General features: G+C 37.5%; 1 protein-coding gene across 1 annotated transcript; it reads left to right on the top strand.

Annotated features, from left to right (window-relative positions):
• The first annotated feature begins 1,607 nt into the window (after positions 1 to 1,607).
• On the top strand, positions 1,608 to 18,483 carry LOC112542361 (transmembrane protease serine 12-like). The gene is made up of 5 exons (XM_088138190.1): positions 1,608 to 1,695; positions 10,129 to 10,330; positions 15,486 to 15,757; positions 17,034 to 17,176; positions 18,247 to 18,483. Exons 1-5 carry the CDS (start codon positions 1,608 to 1,610, stop codon positions 18,481 to 18,483), a joined length of 942 nt encoding a protein of 313 aa, XP_087994316.1.
• The last annotated feature ends 1,677 nt before the right edge of the window (positions 18,484 to 20,160 follow it).

Genomic DNA, 20,160 nt, shown 5'->3' with positions numbered 1-20,160 from the left:
GTTTCCCCTCCCCTCCATCCCCTCCCCTTGCAACCTTCCCTGCCGTCTTTCCCATTTCCTTTCTGGGTTAGTTGGCAGAGAAGATTGCCAATGGCAATCACATGATTGCAGGGTATTTGGCAACCGGTCATAAATGCAAGCCAGTTGCCAAGCGCCTGAAATGTGGCCATGTGACCACGGGGGGTGGGGGCAACATTTTACAATGGCTGGAAATGCTTTATGGGCCACAAAGCACCCTTTCCAAGGCCATTGGAACTTTGAACCATCGTTAAATGAATGGTCATTAAGTGAGGACTACCTGTAATGCCTATATTTCCTAAGAGTCTGACAAGTTGTATTCAAGTCCTTACTCCAATATAACTTAAAGTATTATGTTATAAATGTTAAAATATTGTAATATGATTATTGTTTAGATTTTAGATTTAAATTTTAATGTCAGTAATTTGTTAATTTTAGATTTTTTTTAAATAATGTCTCATTTTAATATACGTATGTATTGTTCTTACCCATTGTATACTTAAAATGGTCTGGAGATTTATTCAGTAAACTACTTACTTACTTACTTACTTACTTTAATGATGCCAAAAATCCTCAGACCTATCATTCCAATGGTTGGTTCTTGCATAAGGTTGGGATCTGTATTTTAGCAATGTTTAGCCGGATCCATGTTTTTGCACCATAATGGAGCCAACAACTTTTGGATTTTTTTTTTTTTTTTGTGATGAATCACTGCCTGCAGACAAACATGATTTGTGATTTCATATGGATGGTCAATAAATATTATGTGAAATGAATAGAATCTGTACCAAGGAACCATGTTTTGCTCCATGGTGGAGCCAAAAGTAATCATATCTGTGACTGATTATCTATTATTTGATGATGGGTTTAGGATGATTTTGTGTAAAAATCATATGATATCAAGGTAATCTGTGTTTGGTTTCAAGAATCTTTTATTTTTTTCCCTGTTTAAACATGGATGAAAAAGGGTCAGATTCTGTTTAAATTCCATGTACACTCAGTTCCTAAGAGTTATGTTTACTTCTGCAGAACAAATTCTGAATTACATTTAGAAATCTGTCTTCATCTGGCTAGACTCAGATTAAAATAAACATAACCTTTAGTACCCATCATTGCTGCAGGTCCCAGTGATGATAGCCAGCTGCCCACAACGAGGAGTAAAATAAAATGGGGTTCTCTCTAGCAGAACTTGGAAGAAAATAATATTTAGTTGCAGGAATAGGGAACTTCTTATCCTGGGATAGAGAACTTGCTATCCTCCAGAAGTTTTGGACTTCAACTTCCCGTCAGCCCCTACCCGCATGTTCCAAGACTGAGCACTGTAACCCAAACCTTCACACCTACCCACCTTTGCTCTTCGTAACTTCATGTACATCATTACTAATCTGGGCGCATCCAATGGATGCAAAGTGAGCAAAAATCGACAATTACAAGAGACACAAAAGAAAAAGACGCGCGCTCCTGCGTACCGAAACGCGGAGCGCCCGCGCCAATTGAAACGTGCCCTGAGAGCCGCGTTGCTCACGAGACGGACAACCGTAAAAGAAACCGAGGAGAGGGCCAGGCGCCATTTGCTCCCTGGATCAAAGATGATTCGGAAACTTCGCCCGTCCATCCTTTCCTTGTTGCTGCTGTTCCTGCAGCTGGTGCCCCTGTCCTCTGCCTCCCTTAAAAACGGTGAGCCTGACTCCCCTCCGCAGCCTTTCGGTTGCTAATAACCTTTGAATGAGCTTGCTCTCAGCGGTGCTTGCGCCTGCTCTCAAAAAACCGAGTGGCAGGAAGCACCACCGCGACAGTACTAGTAAAGCTATTCCCGACAGCCCCTGATTACGTTATGGGGGTGCAAGTGCGCTCAGGGCAGCTCTGACCCCCGGTCCCGCGCCTAGCTTGAAACGTCTGCAGGGAGAGAGCCTCGCTCGTCTTGCTGAGACTTCCGGAATCTGCTGTCAAGAAACTTCTGGTTTCCTCCCATCTCTTACTCCCTTTTCTGCGCACATCCATCTGGGCACAGAGCCTGGAATCTCTGGCTATTTCTCTGTTGGCAAGTAGAAACAAATTAAAAACTAGAACTAGGATAATAGATTCATACATACACACACAGTTATCTTAGGTCATTTTTTAGCCATTCTTTCATCTTGCCCAGAAGGGAAGAGAAGGGTCACTAAGGTGCTAACTGCCTAAGCTGAAGTTGGAGTTCAAGGAGACAGTAGCCTGGAACTGGGTTTTCCTGCTCCACTTTGAAGACGTTTCCGACTTGTGTTGACATGAGCCCAACTCTGCAGTTGTGCTGCTGTGTTTTCATCTGACCCAGGCGATGATTACACTCCTGTTGGGGGCTGTAAGGAACTGCCATCACATCCCCTCCCTCTCTGGGCATCAATTTCTGTCCTCTGCTGCCATTTTCAGGGTATCTCCATCCAAAAAGTAGAATGTGATTGTGTGAACCCACGAACTTTTGTGAAGCAGGCCTCCATTGTTTGGCAATTTCTATATTTTCAACAAGCAGAAACACTGGTTCACTGACTCCTAACCACACGTGCAACCAGTGTATCGATGGTTAGGGCACACAATAGCTGCTCAGCAAGGATTGGTGAACCACTGCCCCAAGATGGTGAAATGGTGGCTTTCTATTTTTTTAAAAGTGGGTGAAAATAACAAGAGTTCTGGCAATTTACCCTTCTAGGCCAAGTGACTGGAAGGTAAAACTATGAGGTTCTGCTTTGTTTACCAGTCAGCCAGCGGACATGCCAAATGGGAAGTTGCCAAGGACAAGGGGGACTCAGTGGAGGAGTCTCATACGAAAGGTCAATCAGTAGAAACCACATGTCCTCAAAGTAATACCCACAGAAAGGAAATTGATTGGTACTTGCTTTCCCAGCATAGATGGATGGGGTTAAGAAGCAGGAATCGAGCAGTCAGGGATCATAGTAAGCACTGTCCAACACCTAGCCAGCATTGTTGCCAACGTTTATGGAGTTCTTAAGCTATTTTCTTTTCTAGGTAGCCTCAGCATAGAAGAGCCTATACTTTTTGGTAACACAGTAGCAGGTACACAGAACCAGGATACAGCAAAACTTTAAATCACATATTTGTGTGTGGGTTTAGTTATTAAAAATGTAAATCAGTCATGGTAAGCAATATTTTTTCCCAATGCATAAGCCACTGTTACTTATCCACTTCTAATACAGTACAGGACACAGTGACTTTAACATATTTTTTGTCAGCTTTGCTGGTGGGAGGGCCCACTGTCCATGAAAGTAATCCATAAGAAGCTAAGAATTCATGTTTTTGTTTAAAAATCAGGAAATATGAATATTGAACTATAAAATACAAATTATATTGTTATTGTTCTGGGTTGGATTACTAGTCTGAGAAAATGAGGCTTATTGAAGCCTTATAAAAGAGTACATACAGTGGGGCAAAAAAGTATTTAGTCAGCCACCAATTGTGCAAGTTCTCCCACTTAAAAAGATGAGAGAGGCCTGTAATTTTCATCATAGGTATACCTCAACTATGAGAGACAAAATGAGAAAAAAAATCCAGAAAATCACATTGTCTGATTTTTAAAGAATTTATTTGCAAATCATGGTGGAAAATAAGTATTTGGTCACCTACAAACAAGCAAGATGTCTGGCTCTCACAGACCTGTAACTACTTCTTTAAGAGGCTCCTCTGTCCTCCACTCGTTACCTGTAGTAATGGCACCTGTTTGACCTAGTTATCAGTATAAAAGACACCTGTCCACAACCTCAAACAGTCACACTCCAAACTCCACTATGGCTAAGACTAAAGAGCTGTCGAAGGACACCAGAAACAAAATTGTAGACCTGCACCAGGCTGGGAAGACTGGATCTGCAATAGGCAAGCAGCTTGGTGTGAAGAAATCAACTGTGGGAGCAATAATTAGAAAATGGAAGACATACAAGACCACTGATAATCTCCCTCGATCTGGGGCTCCACGCAAGATCTCACCCTGTGGGGTCAAAATGATCACAAGAATGGTGAGCAAAAATCCCAGAACCACACGGGGGGACCTAGTGAATGACCTGCAGAGAGCTGGGACCAAAGTAACAAAGGCTACCATCAGTAACACACTATGCCGCCAGGGATTCAAATCCTGCAGTGCCAGATGTGTCCCCCTGCTTAAGCCAGTACATGTCTGGGCCTGTCTGAAGTTTGCTAAAGAGCATTTGGATGATCCAGAAGAGGATTGGGAGAATGTCGTATGGTCAGATGAAACCATGAATGTTTTGGTCTAAACTCAATTTGTTGTGTTTGGAGGAGAGAGAATGCTGAGTTGCATCCAAAGAACACCATACCTACTGTGAAGCATGGGGGTGGAAACATCATGCTTTGGGGCTGTTTTTCTGCAAAGCGACCAGGACGACTGATCTGTGTAAAGGAAAGAATGAATGGGGCCATGTATTGTGAGATTTTGAGTGAACACCTCCTTCCATCAGCAAGGGCATTGAAGATGAAATGTGGCTGGGTCTTTCAGCATGACAATGATCCCAAACACACCACCCGGGCAACGAAGGAGTGGCTTCGTAAGAAGCATTTCAAGGTCCTGGAGTGGCCTAGCCAGTCTCCAGATCTCAACCCCATGGAAAACCTTTGGAGGGAGTTGAAAGTCCGTGTTGCCCAGCGACAGCCCCAAAACGTCACTGCTCTAGAGGAGATCTGCATGGAGGAATGGGGCCAAAATACCAGCAACAGTGTGTGAAAATCTTGTGAAGACTTACAGAAAATGTTTGACCTCTGTCATGGCCAACAAAGGATATATAACGGAGGGCGGAGCTGGCGTCGCGGCGATACGGCGGGCGATCCTGGGCTCCCAGGATGGCAGCCGATATCTCCTCTCCCAGACGGTCCCGATGGACCTAAGCCGTCCCGTAGAGATGGCGAACGCAAAGGGCGCGTCCCGCGGATCTCAGGGACGCCGCAAGTCCCAGATCGATCCGGGGAGAAGCTCTTGAAGCCGGCGGAGGAGAGGCAGCCAAATATGGCTGCGAAAGCCGGGACAGCTCCAAAGGAAGATGGAAGAGAAGGGTGTCAACTGGGTGAGATGGACTTTTACTATTCAACTATTCTTAGAGAACACCTTAAGTAACTTAAAGAGATTTTTAAAAGTGAAGAAAAGTGGATTAAGCGGCGAGATTGAACCCTATTAAAAAAAAGAAGGGGGAGAAAATTTTTCTTTTCAACTTTCCCTTTTTAGTGGAATTGACAAGATGTTTTTCTTTTAAAAAAATATATTTTTAACTGGATTGGCTTTCTCTTTTTAATACTCAATAACTCTTTATATTAAGCCTTTTTTTACTAAGATTTCTTTATTGTTATAAGAAATTTATATCTTTTTGACTTTGAAATGGGGAAAGTGGAGTTAAGAGAAAGTAAATGAAAGAAAGTTGCACTGCCATTTAGAGGCGCGACTTAGTGCTTTTTTTTTTTTTCATTGTGACGCACGCTCAAAGACCCTGTGCTTTCTAAAAAGATAGTGGGATGTGCATGTTTATACAGGTGCCATCCGTAACTATAAACAAGAAAGTGGAGTTGAAAGCGACTTTGAAAATATTAAGATGGAAAGTTTGAGCCAGTCACAAGAGCCTTGATTAGTGGCAGTAGCTCTTTTTTCTGCTAGAAGCTCTGCTTTGCTCTTTATTCCCCCCCAAGATGGATTTTTTTTTAAAGAGGCTTAGCCTTTTCCTTCTTTTCCTTTTCTTTTTATTTTTCCTTCTTTTTTTCTCTCCTTTAGCTTATTTTTTTCTCTTATTTTTGGCAAGAAAAAAGATAAAGAATCCTTTGATTCAATGAAGGTTTATCAAGATAATAGACTATACGAGAAACACAATGCAGAAAAAGATCTTTAAACTATTGAGGATGACTATAAAAAATTGGAAGAAGAGCTGCAGAAATTCTCAAAAAAAAAAAAAAAAAGAAAAAGAAAAAAGATATTAAAGCTAAAATGGACTTAATTAAACATAAAACGGGATCATTGGAAAAGGAAGAAATAGTACAAGAAATCAGAAACATTAAACGGAATTATTGTGAGGCCTATAAACTGAGAATTAAAAGGGTTAATCAACTGATAAATGAAGAGAGACAGATCTGTTCTTGGCACTGAGGGTGAGAAAAAGATTATACAAGATTATAATGGAAAATCGTACTAAGAGAATGTACAAAAAGAAGAAGTAAAACAATATTGAAAGAAACTATTGCAGATGTTTAAAGAGAAAATCAGGGGAATACAACAATGACGGAACTGACAGAAGCTTCCAAAAGCAGAATGTTCAAAAGGACACTTATTATTGCTTTCTCTTATCCAATAATATAGAAAAAAGGAATGAACAGCCAGATATTTTGGGATATTGAATGAAAAGGGTGAACTCAAAATTATGCAAGCGCTGGAATAAAGTATAAATCTGAGATATATAGTTAAAAATTGTATAACATGTAGTGAAATCTGGTTAGAACTGTAACTTGGTTAGAATTGTAATTGATACTGTAACTGATATTGGTTAGAATTGTAATTCTTAAGAATTGGAAAAATTAAAAAGTACTTATGCAGGAGGAAGTTATTCAAAATTATGGAATGTGCAGAGATGAGTTAAATTGAGATTTGAAATTAGAGTAAGAAGATAAGCAATTTTATATGACACGGGATTTGTTTTTATTAATGATTAGATGAGAAAATATAGTAATGTAATAGATTAGGAAATTTTATAATAGAAATTTGATATTAATTATCATATATATACACATATAATAGATAGATGGAGATGTATTACTAATCCTATTGAAAGTTAAAATTTTTTGCAATATATGATTTTATAGATTAGCTATGAATGATTAATAATTGTTAATTGATAAGTATACAAGTATATTTTGAATAGATGATATGAGAATTTAAGATTATGAAAGGGGCACCAACGAGTTTAACTGGTTGACACACGGTATAAAATGGAAGATGCTTTTTTATGCCTTTTTATGTTTTTGTTTGTTCATGTTTGTTTTGTGTTTGTTGTAAAAATAAAAAAAAACATTATAAAAAAAAAAAAAAACAAAGGATATATAACAAAGTATTGAGATGAACTTTTGATATTGACCAAATACTTATTTTCCACCATGATTTGCAAATAAATTCTTTAAAAATCAGACAATGTGATTTTCTGGATTTTTTCCCCCATTTTGTCTCTCATAGTTGAGGTATACCTATGATGACAATTACAGGCCTTTCTCATCTTTTTAAGTGGGAGAACTTGCACAATTGGTGGCTGACTAAATACTTTTTTGCCCCACTCTAGTTAATCTTACAGATACAGGTTGTGTGTGATTTACAGCTCTGTGATATAGTTTAGTATAGAAGGGTGGGAATGGTCTATGAGAAAGTACCATTGCTGATCCTCCAAGCATTTATTTTTAGAAAAATACATTGACTAGGCTGTGAAGTAGTGTTAAATAGGAGGCTATGAAGTCTTTCCTCTCTGCCTTGCATTTATGATCAAAATTCCCTTCTTCCCTATCTTATCTACAGATCCACTCAACTTTTCTGCAGTGTGTAAATGTGGGTCAAAATGCCTTGTAAAAAGAACTTTCAATGAAAGTGCATAAATCTTCTTTATAATATAACCATTGTGGTTAATTTCAAAATCTGTCAAGAACATTTCACCCTTTATTGTTTAAAAAAGAAAAGAACCCTTAAGGTCAAGCTGAGCTTCAGTTCTAAAAATGCCATATTTGAAGTTTGTTTATGTGAAATAAATATTTTCAGACTTGTCAGGGCATTCATGTAAAAGCTATCTAAAATAAAGGGGGAATTAAAAGATTGAGATATTCTTGCTGCCCAATAGTCTGCTGCTTTACCTGGCAGAGATGGTTTTCTTTTTCCAGGTGACGTTGGGTGATTTCAACATTTTCCTTGTCTGCAATGGGATTTTGACTATGGATTTGTTCTAGTTTCAGATATTTTCTAGATGCACATTATGACTTAGTATGTAGCCTGATCAAGTATAGTTGTCTGTAAATGATGAGTTTTTGTTAAATTCTTAATCTCAAAAAAATTAAGCAGGGTCAGAATTGACTAGTTTTTGAATGGGAGACCATCAGGCTTGTAGACTGGACTGTGAAATCAAAGTCAAAAGAGCATCCTGGAATACAGCTGTGGCAAACTGTTTCCATATGTTTCAAAAGAAAAAAAGAAAAGAAAAACATACATGAATGTACCCACGTAGTTATCAGGAGTCTATCATAACTTGAGGTAGAAAAGATTCTTTCAGGTCGAGCTTGATTCCCAATGTACATGTTAGGACTGTGGCTTGCCTCATTGTGGCTCCTGGACTGAAATCATCATCCCTTCATAACAACAGGGGTTTGCATCTTCCAATCAAAAACAACAACCATTGTCACTGGGTGAATGTAAGTAACATAAATTAAAAACATGGAGGAAAGTGGGGGTTTCCTTGCCTTACTGATCCTGCCTTGTTCAACTGATACAAGACAAGTAAGAAATGACCTATTACAAGAGACAATTAAAAAAGTAAGACCATGCTAGGCCTCTCACATACAAAGTGGAAAACACAGACAGTATAAATAATCTAAAAAAATTTTTTTAATTATTATTGAAATAAATTTTGCCACATTTGGGAATGGAAATAGTAGCAGTGTGGAAGAACAACTAATCTCTGCAGCTGTGGGGCCTGTTAAGATAGCCTGGCCTCAGGAACTGATAGATTCCTAAATGCCCTGGAGAACTTCCTCACATCATGATAATAATCTTTCAAATGCCATCCTCTGCCAATCACTACAGCCTGGGTTGCTGGGTTTTTCAAATTCTGGAAGTGACAATATAATTATGTAGATGCCTGGGGCAGTGATGGTGAAGTTGTATAAAAATGTTCACTTACAGTTTTTGGCATGGCTTTCAAGCTGTGCCAGAAATTGCAATTCCCCCCCCCCAATCAGCTGGATGGAGGCAAACATATTCACTTTGTATTTCCCAATTTCTCATTCCTATGAAAAACACTAGGATGTATTCCACTAAAGCCAACATCCCCAGAAGGGGCTAGGGCCCAATGGCAGAAGAATCCTATCATTCCCCACTGTTTTGTCACAGAAGTGAGATTGCGTTGAGCAGCGACTGCAGGAAACTCTTCGGGAGCATACTTCAGACCTTCTCTCCTCTCTCATTTGTTACTTGGAACTGGGGTGTTTGGGAGCTTCAAAGTTCAGAAGACGACTCTTAGCTTGCATAATGTTGCATATAGGCCCATCATGCGTTACAGTCATGGAATTATTTGAAAAATGAAGCATTAACAATGCAATTTTTAAAGAATTATCAAATGCAGAAGATACCAAAGAAGCTCTGCAATGGAATATCACATGGTGTAGGACTAGCCTTCCTTCTTTCCAGTACAAAGCAGGTAAGTCTTTACTAGCATACCTTGTAACATCATGAGGACAAGGTGCACCCCCCAAAACAAAAAAAAAGCTGCAAAGACATATTCATGTCATGGTTAGGTGCAAGTGGGGAAAGACTTGTCATTATGCCTGTATTAGCTTTGAAAATGGGCAATAAATCATGGATTTTGAATTAAGATATGCACATATTGTTAATCATACCCGACTTAACAAGACCTTAAGTATATGGTACTAAGTTTCATTGAGATCATGCATTTATTCCACATTTTCAAGCATCTAGCAAAAATGAAGTGTGTAAATTGTATTAATAACGGATGCCTTTTAAACTGTAGGAGGAGTGCTGTGCTAGCTTGTGGTAGCAAAAACTCAGGAGGAGCCTGGTAGTACCTTTTCTGACTAACCAATTTTATTAAAAGGCATAAGCTTTTGTGAGTTGCAGCTCACAAGCCTTTTAATAGAATTGGTTAGTCAGAAAAGGTACTACCAGACACCTTATTTCAGGCTGTTTAAGAACATTTTAAAAATTTATATTGCTATCCTCTGAACCAAGAAAACTGGTAAATTTTTTTGCATCAATTTCTAGTAAGATATAGTTCTTAGGATCTATTTTTAATATATTGTTGAATGTTGGCTTTATTTTAATCTTTCAGAGAAACATTACCTCTCACCATAATAAATGTGTTTCATTTCCAGAATGTGGAACAAGGCCTCTTATGGATGAGTCCACAGTGGGGTCCCGGATTATAGGTGGACATGATGCTGAACTTGGGGCATGGCCATGGCAAGTTAGCCTTCAGATTCACTACAGTGATGGAGCATATCGTCATATATGTGCAGGAGCTTTAATTAATAACAACTCAGTGCTCACTGCAGCACACTGCATCAAAAATTATGTGTACGTATCTTTCAGTTCTTAAATGCTTTTCCATCCATTTTAGGTGAATGTGTAGGTGAATGTGTGTATATACAGGTAGTCCTCGCTTAATGACCACAATAGGGACCGGAAAGTGTGTTGTTAAGCGAGTCACGCCTGATTTTACAACTGTTGCAGCAGTCATTAAGCAAATCACCATGGCCAATAAGCAAATCACTCAGTTCCCCATTGATTTTGCTTGCCAGAAGCCAGCTGGAAAGATCACAAATGGCAATCATATGACCCCAGGACGCTGGAACCATCATCAGTGCAAATGCCTGGTTGCCAAATGCCTGGATCGCGATCATGTGATCACAGGGGTGCTGCAGCGGTTGTAAGTGCAAGGACTGGTTGTAAGTCTCTTTGTTCAGCACCGTTGTAATTTCAGTCACTAAACAAGTGGTTATTAAGTGAGAACTACCTGTGTACACATACACACACACACACTTTGGAATCTGGATTTACAAGTTTATGCAGCAAAAGCCTGATAGTGTAGTTCATCCTCCAAAGAAAGAGGGAATGTTTCAGGAAAAGGAAACAGAAAAAGGAGATTCCCTCTTCCCATTAAATGTGACACACGTGTGCATTTACCTGTGTATATATACCTGTCACATTCCAAAGAGGAAAAAAAACAGGAACCAGGACAACAAAATGACTTACTTTAATTCCTGTAAAATAAGTCATTCTTGTAAAATTTCCACTTACAAAATTCATCGAATGTCTATCTACATATACCAACCATTCTCTCCCACAGAAACATGCACAAACATTCCCCTCTGTCCTTCCAGAAAAAAATGGCAAAAAAATGAGATGTTTCATTGGACAAGGGTAGGTAGGGCTACCATCTCTAGGCTGCAAGACATGACAACCACTAAGCGGAAGCTGCCATATTGTACTTGTCTGGATTTTTGCATCCCAAATCTAGTATCTGTAAGGGGAAGGAATAGCCAAACTGGATGGAAATGAGGGGAGAGGAAGAGATAACTGAAAAGAGAAGGAAAGGGGGAGAAACCTGCTTACATATTACAGAAAGCGCTCAAGATGTGTGACATATATAATTACATTCCAGAGTGTCATAGAAATATGTGGAGTTTTGCTCATGGGAAGTACCTAAGAGGGAAGGGCTGATTTAACCCTGAAGGTGCCTTCATTATAAGTAACATTGATGTGCCAGTTATTTATTTATTAATCTCCTTCCTGTACTATTTCCTTCTTCCACATATCTCCTGCTTATAGAGGCCCCACTTTTATCCTGATCCCTTAATCCACGTACCTAGTAACAAGATATTAAATTTACAAAATCTCAAAAACATTTATTATTGGCTTTGGAGTTTGTAGGTCAGATACCAAAAAAGGAATATATATAACAAAACACTAGGATGATTACAATTAATATAAGTTTATTCATAAAATCCAGCTACTTACTGCTTTGGAGAGACACCCCCACATCTGCTGCCGTGTGAGTAGTGGTGAGAAAGGAATGCCATGGCATCTGTTCTCAAAGGGGTTGTTGGCATTCAAGAGGAGTCTTCAAAGCTTTCACCAGCCTACTTTGTAAATCCCATAAAGAGGCATTGTCCAGGATTTCTTGTCACAGCTAGATACCCATTTTATTGTTGAGTGGTATGTCTTTTCCAAGCCTGAGAGCACTCAACGTCTAGGTTTGAAGTGAGGAGGAATTACCATGATTTTCAACTGTTTTGTCAGTCCATTGTCTCTTGAACTGTCAGATCAGGATAGGGAAAAGTACTATTAATTATCCTGTGAGATTATGCAGGTTGTATTCATCTGCCATTTTCAGTTCAGAGCAAGTCCTACAGATCACAAAATCAGCTGTCTTCAGGAATGGCTATGGAGGAAATATAGATTATTTGTGTACAGTTTTGCATCCTCAGGGGCCTTTGTACTTCTCTAAGTCAGAGTCCAGATGAGGAAGATTGAAGGGCAGTGGTAAAGCAGGTATGGAGGAAAGAAGAGCCAAGGGATGGGAAGGTGGGAAGAAACATCTAGGAACTTAGGAAGACCAAAGCAGATGGGGGCAAGAAAAACAGTGGTGGCAGAATAATCAAAGTAACTAAGAGAACTATAGGATCAAGGACTGGCAACAAGAGAGCCAAGGTATAGACAGTTTGACTGAAGAATGGAAGAAATAAAGGCAAGGGAAAAAGAAGGTAGGGTAAAGCCATCTAGCTTCTGGAAAAAGAAGTTGGAGTTGGTACTTTGTGCTTCTTGGTCCATATTTGTATTCAAATTCTGTAGAAATACCTTTCCTGGGCTCCCACGAGCTTACGTAATGCCAATAACATACTTCTATGAGTATTAATTCTGAAACCTAGACGTGAAATATGCTTAACATTTTATGCTCCAGGCTTTTAGGAGCACTGCAAATAAGATCTATTTTTACCATGTATCAATTTGCAATTACTAAAATTCTCTCTCAAAGAGCATAGTTCTCATTATAGTAAAGCGCCACTGGCCCACTAGAAGATACAGGGAGCACAGAACAGAAGACTTTTCAGAGGAGTAGGGAAATACCTGCCAGACTACCAGAATTCATTTGCGAGCTTTCTTTCCTTGGGGAGTGAATGAGATGATACTGAGGAATTTGCTTATTTGATCTTTGTGAGAACACTGTAAGGATAAGGAAACAATTTTGGCTTCATATTTGCATTTTTTCAAAGAAAGATTGGGAGCCACATTCCAGTAGTGAAAAGAGCCATAACCTTCTGCTTTTTCTTTCATGCTATATACATTAAAAGCTTCTGCACACATTACACATACTGAGCAGTGCGCATAGAGAAAATTGAAAGTTCACTGTATTATATTCCTCATTCAGTGGAATTGCTGCCTCAAAACATTCCCAGCACACTAAAACAGCAAACCCCCATTGAACCATCTCTACTTGACTCTTGCCATTCCTAATAAGAAAGGCAAGGGTTGACAGATTTTAAAATATGCAAATACAAATTACATTGATTTCCCTTCACTTTCAAATTATGACTTCCGTGGTTCCTGTAAGATTTCCATAACGTATCAAAAACTAGGTAAATTATTTTGAACTGCAGGTGGTGTTGCTAAATTATATATCATTTCTGAAATTACTTTTAGTTTCAAAAATAATTTTTATAGTACATTTATTAAAAATTACAATTGCAATGATAAAAATACAAACTAAAAAAAAGAAAAATAGAAAGTGCAGAAAAGAGAAAAGGAAGAAAAAGGAAGAAAAGGAAGAAAAAGAGTATAGTAAAGAAAAAGAAAAGAAATATATAAAGAAATGATTTCCCCCTTCATCACAAGTATAAACAATTTTAATAACTTATCACTTTCTCTTAAAATACAACAAATGATCTCTTCTTCTCATATTCCATCTCTTATCTATAAACAAATCCTTAAAGTATTGTCGTTCAGTCCTGATCAGCAAAAGTCCATTAAGGGTTACCAGAGATAACAACATATCTATTTTAACCTTAATCAAATAAACCAATTTTATATTCCTTTTACTTTTAACAGTCTTGATCTTTAGTCCCTTCCAATAATGTCCTAGAACTTGATTTCTTTTCATTTTTTGTCCCTTCTCACAAAATTCTTCAAAGCTTTAATATGCCTCTTTGTAAATCCAATATAGGAAAATTATCCAGGTCACTCTTTTGGTTTGTTATTTGTATATCCCTTTTAATTATTAAGACTTTAGCCAGTTTCTTTTGTATGTCCAGCATTTTTTTTCCATATCATTCTTGTAGCCTGTCATTTTTAAATCCACTTTCAGATCAGTCTCAATCTTGTCAGGTAAAACTTGTTCCTCTTCCATAACATCTTTTAAACATATCTATAGAGGCAGACACTCTTAAAATTAACTTCTTGGTCCATTGTTCAAATAATATTTTGCTTCATTCTGTATTTGTAAGTCGAATTTAACTGTTCTTTTCCTTTAATTGCAATCTTTAGTTCCTTCTAGTATTCAACCTTCAAAGTCCCATGCTATCATGTTTTTTTTTTTTTAAGAATTCAAAATAAAAGCATTTTCCCACAGGAAGGATTCTTATAATTAATTTCAAAATCTTATTTCAAATCCATCTGGACCCTTAGTCCGTTTGTAACTTTCCAAAATCAAAGTTTTAATCACGCTTTTGCTGTTTATTCCAAAAAAAATTTTTTTTTGTTTAAGTCCTTAAACTTGTATTTAAAACTTTTTTTGCTAAGGACTGAAGGAAGCTCACCTGGTATTTTCAGACTTGTCCACCCAAAGTTCCTAATAGATGAAAAGCAGTTAAAAGCAATTGTGATTAGAAAAGGAAGTATACAAACTAGTGTTCTTTTAAAGGTGCCAACCATGGTTTGAGCAAGATGGCTATTCCTTTGTCTCGCAGAGCTCTAAACCCACCAGAGACTGCTGTCTTGTGGTCTCCTCACAAGCAGCAACTGTCTGGAGCACTTGTGGGCGATCTCAAGTCCTCTCCTTGTCCAGAGAGGAATTACAGAGAGCCGGTCCACTTGCTGGCTCTTCATTCTGCTGCAGTCATTGGCTCCACTTTTCGCGGAGCTGTCTTCAGTTCGCCAATTCTTCCCCGGAAGTCCCAAAAATAATTTATTGATATGTCTTACATAGCTGTTTCTAACTGTGCAAAGCCTTCAAAAGACATGCTTTACAACACACAGGAACATATATGAAGTACTCTTTTTGCATCTACAGTACATGAGTCCCACTGTTTGCAAGGCTCATGCAGCTGCTTCAGAAACTACTGTCAGCTGTTTCCACTTATGGGTGCATGCACAACCATTTTGTTTAGCTGGAAGGAAAACAAACCCAAAACTCTTACTAGCAGGCAAAATTATTTCTGTAGTTCTTTGAATCAGTCCACATTGTATGCACGTTTCCAGTTTCTAACAGGAATCTCTTTCTTGATTTTGAACAGAATTTCCAAGACAACTGCCTTCATCTTACTTAATGACATAGATAAGAAAATTGCTTATAGCAAAGATTGGCTTTGAGATCAGAGAATTCCAATCTGAAAATTCTTGAACTGAAGTGAAATTACTGCATTATTTTGAGTCTCTTTGCTGTTAACCTCAGTATCTCCAATGTAACAATTTTATAGTATCTATTGACTCTGTGTGGGACTTTGTTTTTTCCTAGGAACCCAAACATGTGGAAGGCTGTAGTTGGTTTGCATCATCTCTATAAACATCTGCCTTATACTACTGTATACCATGTCAAATATATTATAATCCACTCTGATTTTGAATTTGGAACTTTTGAAAATGATGTTGCCTTGTTCAGATTAACTCAGCTTGTCAAATACAATGGCTATGTCCAGCCCATCTGCTTACCTGACGCTGCTCACTTCCAGATTAATAAACATAAGAATCCATGTTATATAAGCGGGTGGGGAAGCACAAAGGAGAAAGGTAAATCTTTTATTATTACTATAAAGTAATATTAAGATCAAGATTTGAGTGATTTTAGGCTGCAGTCTTATTCACAAATGAAATTAAATCAGTGCAATCTAAGCAAGCATAAAGAACTGGGCTATAGGAAAGCTGCTTTCTTGAGGGTACTTTTGAGGATATTCACGTGTTATGAATGGGAAAACCCAGGGCTGCTAGTAAGTGCACTCAATAAAAAATTATCAGTCATAATGACAGTACATTTTCTTTTGCATTCACCTTTTCATCAAACATCTTAAATATATATCCCTAAACAAAGTAATATATTGGGTTTTTTTTTAATTTTCTTTTTTTCCTGGAAATTGAACTTTTAAAAATAATTCTTTCCAGAAACATTTTAGAAGTAACGTTATTCTAAATAAGAAGTCTAATTTTGTCTGAATGTAACAATAGTGTAATTTTCCTTCTCGTTCTTGCGTTCATTACTGACAAAGCCTGAACGGGGCAGAATACGTATAATTGGTTCAAATGGTATTTTACTTTAACAAATGGGCAATCTAGATTTTGAGGGTGCAAAACCTGTAGGCCTGTACATGTCGCTAAATGATGCTGCAATGGTGAGAGACGCTGGGAATCAGTACAGCAACATCTGAAGGCCTTCCAGACTATAAGCCCTCCAAATGTTGTTGCACTATGACTCCCAGCATTTTTTCATCAGCGCAATGTTACTCTTAGCCATGCTACTGGCATGCTTACCATGCATCCTATGCTGTTGATATACTGCCATTAGCAATGCTAATCCCTTGCTATTAGACATTACCTAGCCGGTAGACTGATGGAAATACGATTACCACTAAAAATCAATGAAAATTGAAAACAAGCTATGATTTCAAACTGCAATATTGTGATCTAAACCAGATAATTTATTCAAAATAGGTGAATTTTATGGCTCAGCATGATGGTATAATGCTTTGTAAAACAATACTTTATTGCACCCCTGGCATGAATTTTAAATTTCTCCATAGTGATATTTGAACTTAATGTTCTCACTCAAAGTTGCAGTACTGAAAAGATGAAAAAGGAATAGATTGACAATATAGCAGTCAAACAGATCATATGGATTTGTTATATAACATTAGCAAAGATTGTCAACAAATGTAGATAGTATGAAGTATATGGGGCAGGAAATTTGACATAGTCCAAATTGCATCAGTTTTCCCTACTGGACTGCATGTACAGAACATTACACAAAAACGAACAAATGTACTTTCAGCTTTATCTTGTGCTTTCATTACAGGTAAAGGTAAACATATACTACAAGAAGCTCAGGTTGACATTATTCCACTACAAATCTGTAATAGCTATGATTGGTATGCAGGCACAGTATCCTTGAATATGATTTGTGCTGGTTCTGAAAGTGGACATGTTGATAGTTGCCAGGTAAAATGGTGATAATTCCATTATAAAATTATTATAAAACTATCTTATATAGTTGTTGCTTAGTAAAATTGTTAATTAGTAGAAACACAATAATATGTCCAAATAACATGAATGCAACCAGTTTGGGAAGGAAAAAATAGTTGATGACAGTTCATGTAATAAAATGGTTATTTGGATTTTTATAGTAACATTCAAAGGATATCTTGTTTTTTCTCAAATTCACTAGGCACACTACAAAAATAGAAAACACCAATCACTCATAATTAAATGAATTAAAAAAAAATCCTGAAAGCAGAACGATGTTATAGGAAAACAAAATCTCTTATAGAAATTTGAGGGATATATTTTTAATAGAGGTTTATGCATATAAACATGAATATAAAGAAAAACTAATCATTACTGTTTCAAAGGTTACCTCAGTAAAGACCTTAGCAGTAGTTGTGGGAAAGCAATAGGATGTAAAAGCAGATAAGGATTTTTTTTTTTCTGATTCAGATCACTTAACTTCTATTCAGACTAGATCACTTGGAAATAAAGTGATTCTCAATACTTGTGTACAAAATGCTTGATGGTAGATAAGCCCTAATGTGTTGAATTTGTAGTGTAATTTCAGTGTAGCATAGTCGCTAAGGTGTTGGACTAACTCTAGGGAGACCCAGGTTTCAGATTGCCCTCAGCCATGGAAGCTCACTGGGCAACTTTATTCTACTCAGTACTTGTCCAATCTACCTCAGAAGGTTGTTGTGGGAAAAATAGGAGAGTGCTATGTAGGCTGCCTTGAGCTCCTAAAAGAAAGGCAAACCATATATTGTACAAATAAATCTGCAACTGACCCAATCAAGATATCAATATGCCTATATTTAAAGTACCTTAGTTTTAAATCTTGTGGTCCAACAAAAGCAAATAGTTCCCCTTCAGGATATCCAAATTCATCTATATTTCTAATTGATCGATATTTTCATTTGACAAATTATGACAAGTACAACTCAGACTAATTGGACCCTGTGCTAAATCTTCAGAATAGCAATGAAGCAACACTTAACTTGTCATCTTTATTTTTCATGTTCCAGGGAGACAGTGGTGGTCCTCTGGTGTGCTATTTCCCAGATGCCAACAAATATTATTTAATAGGAATCACCAGCTCTGGCTTTGGCTGTGGCAGACCAAAATTTCCAGGACTCTATGTACGTACAGCAAGTTACAGAAATTGGATATATTCTTATATATCTAACAAAACAAATACTGTAAGCATTCAGCTTGTCCTAATTTGGGGGGCTGCTGGGTGGATAACTTTCCATATTCTATAAAATACAAAGGTTCCTTTTAACAAAATAGGGTGACTGCCGATTATGTTTTAAGCTTTTTTCTTTCTTTTGCAAACATATATTTTTAGGAAATTTCTCAGGAATGGAACTAATTGATTTCTGTAGAAATTAAATATAATAAACTTAGTCCAACAGACATTCTAATCTGCTACTTACACACACATACCTAAATAGAATTTAACATTTATTTAATCTGTACTTTTAAATGTAAGCACCATTGTTATGTATTGCTTATAAGATATAAAAAACATAAAAGCTATCACACTTTTCAAAGTGGATTAAAATACTTACTGATTAAAAGACTCAAGAGTTTACTGAATTCAGAGAGTCCTATCATAAAGATATTTCAAATATTTCCATACTTTTCACAGCATTTTAAAAATAAAACTTATTTTACAAATACATATGTGTGAAATTGCAGAACAGAATGCAAAACAGCCACTCACTTTCAGTTGATTACATCTTTGAGGGAAAAACAGGGACACTTGTATATAAAAATATATAACTTAACTCTTGCCTGGATGTAAAAAACCGAGTGGGCCTTCATGTAATTGGCATTAAAATTGCACTAGTAATCTTAATGCCTATCGGTTTTTCTAGTTATATGTCTTATCAGAAAATGCACTGAATCTGAGCCACTTCCATAATGTTTAAAAGACCGGGCTTTCAGAAAATTAGATCATAAGTACTGCTTGCTGCACTGACTCTTCTACGGTAAAGTAAGTACACTATGACTTGTTATACATAAGTATAGGTAGTTCTCATTTAGCGACTACCTCGTTTAGCAACTGTTCACAGTTACAATGGTGAAGAAAAAGTAACTAACCCTAACTTTGTGACCATACATTGCATTTACAACCTTTGCAGGTCGATAAAACAAAGAAAAGCTGAAGTAAGATCATAAGCACAGTTGCAATTTCATTTAACGACCACTTTGCTTAAAGATCAAGTTGCCAGTACCAGTGGTGGTAGCTAAACAAGGACTACCTGTACACTAAGGGCCTTTCTCTTCAGACAGTTAAGTGCTATTCACCTACCCTTGAGCCAGCAGAAAACTATAATGCCATAAAATTTTGCTGTCCTCACTGCCAATCCCTATCCCAGGTAACGGCATGAGAACATAGCAGAAAGAGAGGCCTCAGGGACCCATCTGTCCTATATTCAGGTGCAAATGGGGAAACTATATTCTTTACTATTATGTACAAATCAATGTAAATCCAATGGCCTTGGCTCTCTCTACAGTATAATACAATCTCGGGTCAAACTGTTCCATTAAAGCACTGATTATTCCTTCAGGGAAAGGATATGGGATGCTGGAACCACAAAGAAGAATTACTCCTGCAACATTTCTGCTGCCCCAGTGTCATTTTACATCCCTTCCCACCTATTAGGAGTGAAGAGAGAAGGGCTGAAAAAGAAAGGCTGAAAAACAAATTAATTTCTCCCACCCTGCATCCTCTGAGCCCAACCTTGATCATGCCACCCTGCATTTATTGTTTTTTAAATATGAACAAAAGGAAATAGCCACTAACCAGTATGTGTTGGCTGGATAGAACTAAATATAATGGGTGGGACCTGAGTGCTGTTTTGGCTACTGGTAGGCAAAGTAGTCTTGTCAATGTAAGGGAATGAAGGGTAAGAACACAAGAAAAGGACCAT

The sequence above is a fragment of the Python bivittatus genome, unplaced genomic scaffold, assembly GCF_059951505.1.
Source record: "Python bivittatus isolate LINGU-HERP-01145 unplaced genomic scaffold, Pbiv_v1 ctg000220_np1212, whole genome shotgun sequence".
Classification (NCBI taxonomy): domain Eukaryota; kingdom Metazoa; phylum Chordata; class Lepidosauria; order Squamata; family Pythonidae; genus Python; species Python bivittatus.
The sequence above is the reverse complement of the archived record's forward strand: the minus strand, read 5'-3'. Positions and strand labels throughout refer to the sequence as shown.

Bases quoted from the DNA above. Each gene is read 5' to 3' on its own strand.
- LOC112542361 (XM_088138190.1), top strand. From the start codon at position 1,608: ATGATTCGGAAACTTCGCCCGTCCATCCTTTCCTTGTTGCTGCTGTTC. The intron at 1,696-10,128 runs GTGAGCCTGACT...TTTCATTTCCAG, and splicing joins CTCTGCCTCCCTTAAAAACG to AATGTGGAACAAGGCCTCTT. The intron at 10,331-15,485 runs GTACGTATCTTT...GTTTTTTCCTAG, and splicing joins CACTGCATCAAAAATTATGT to GAACCCAAACATGTGGAAGG.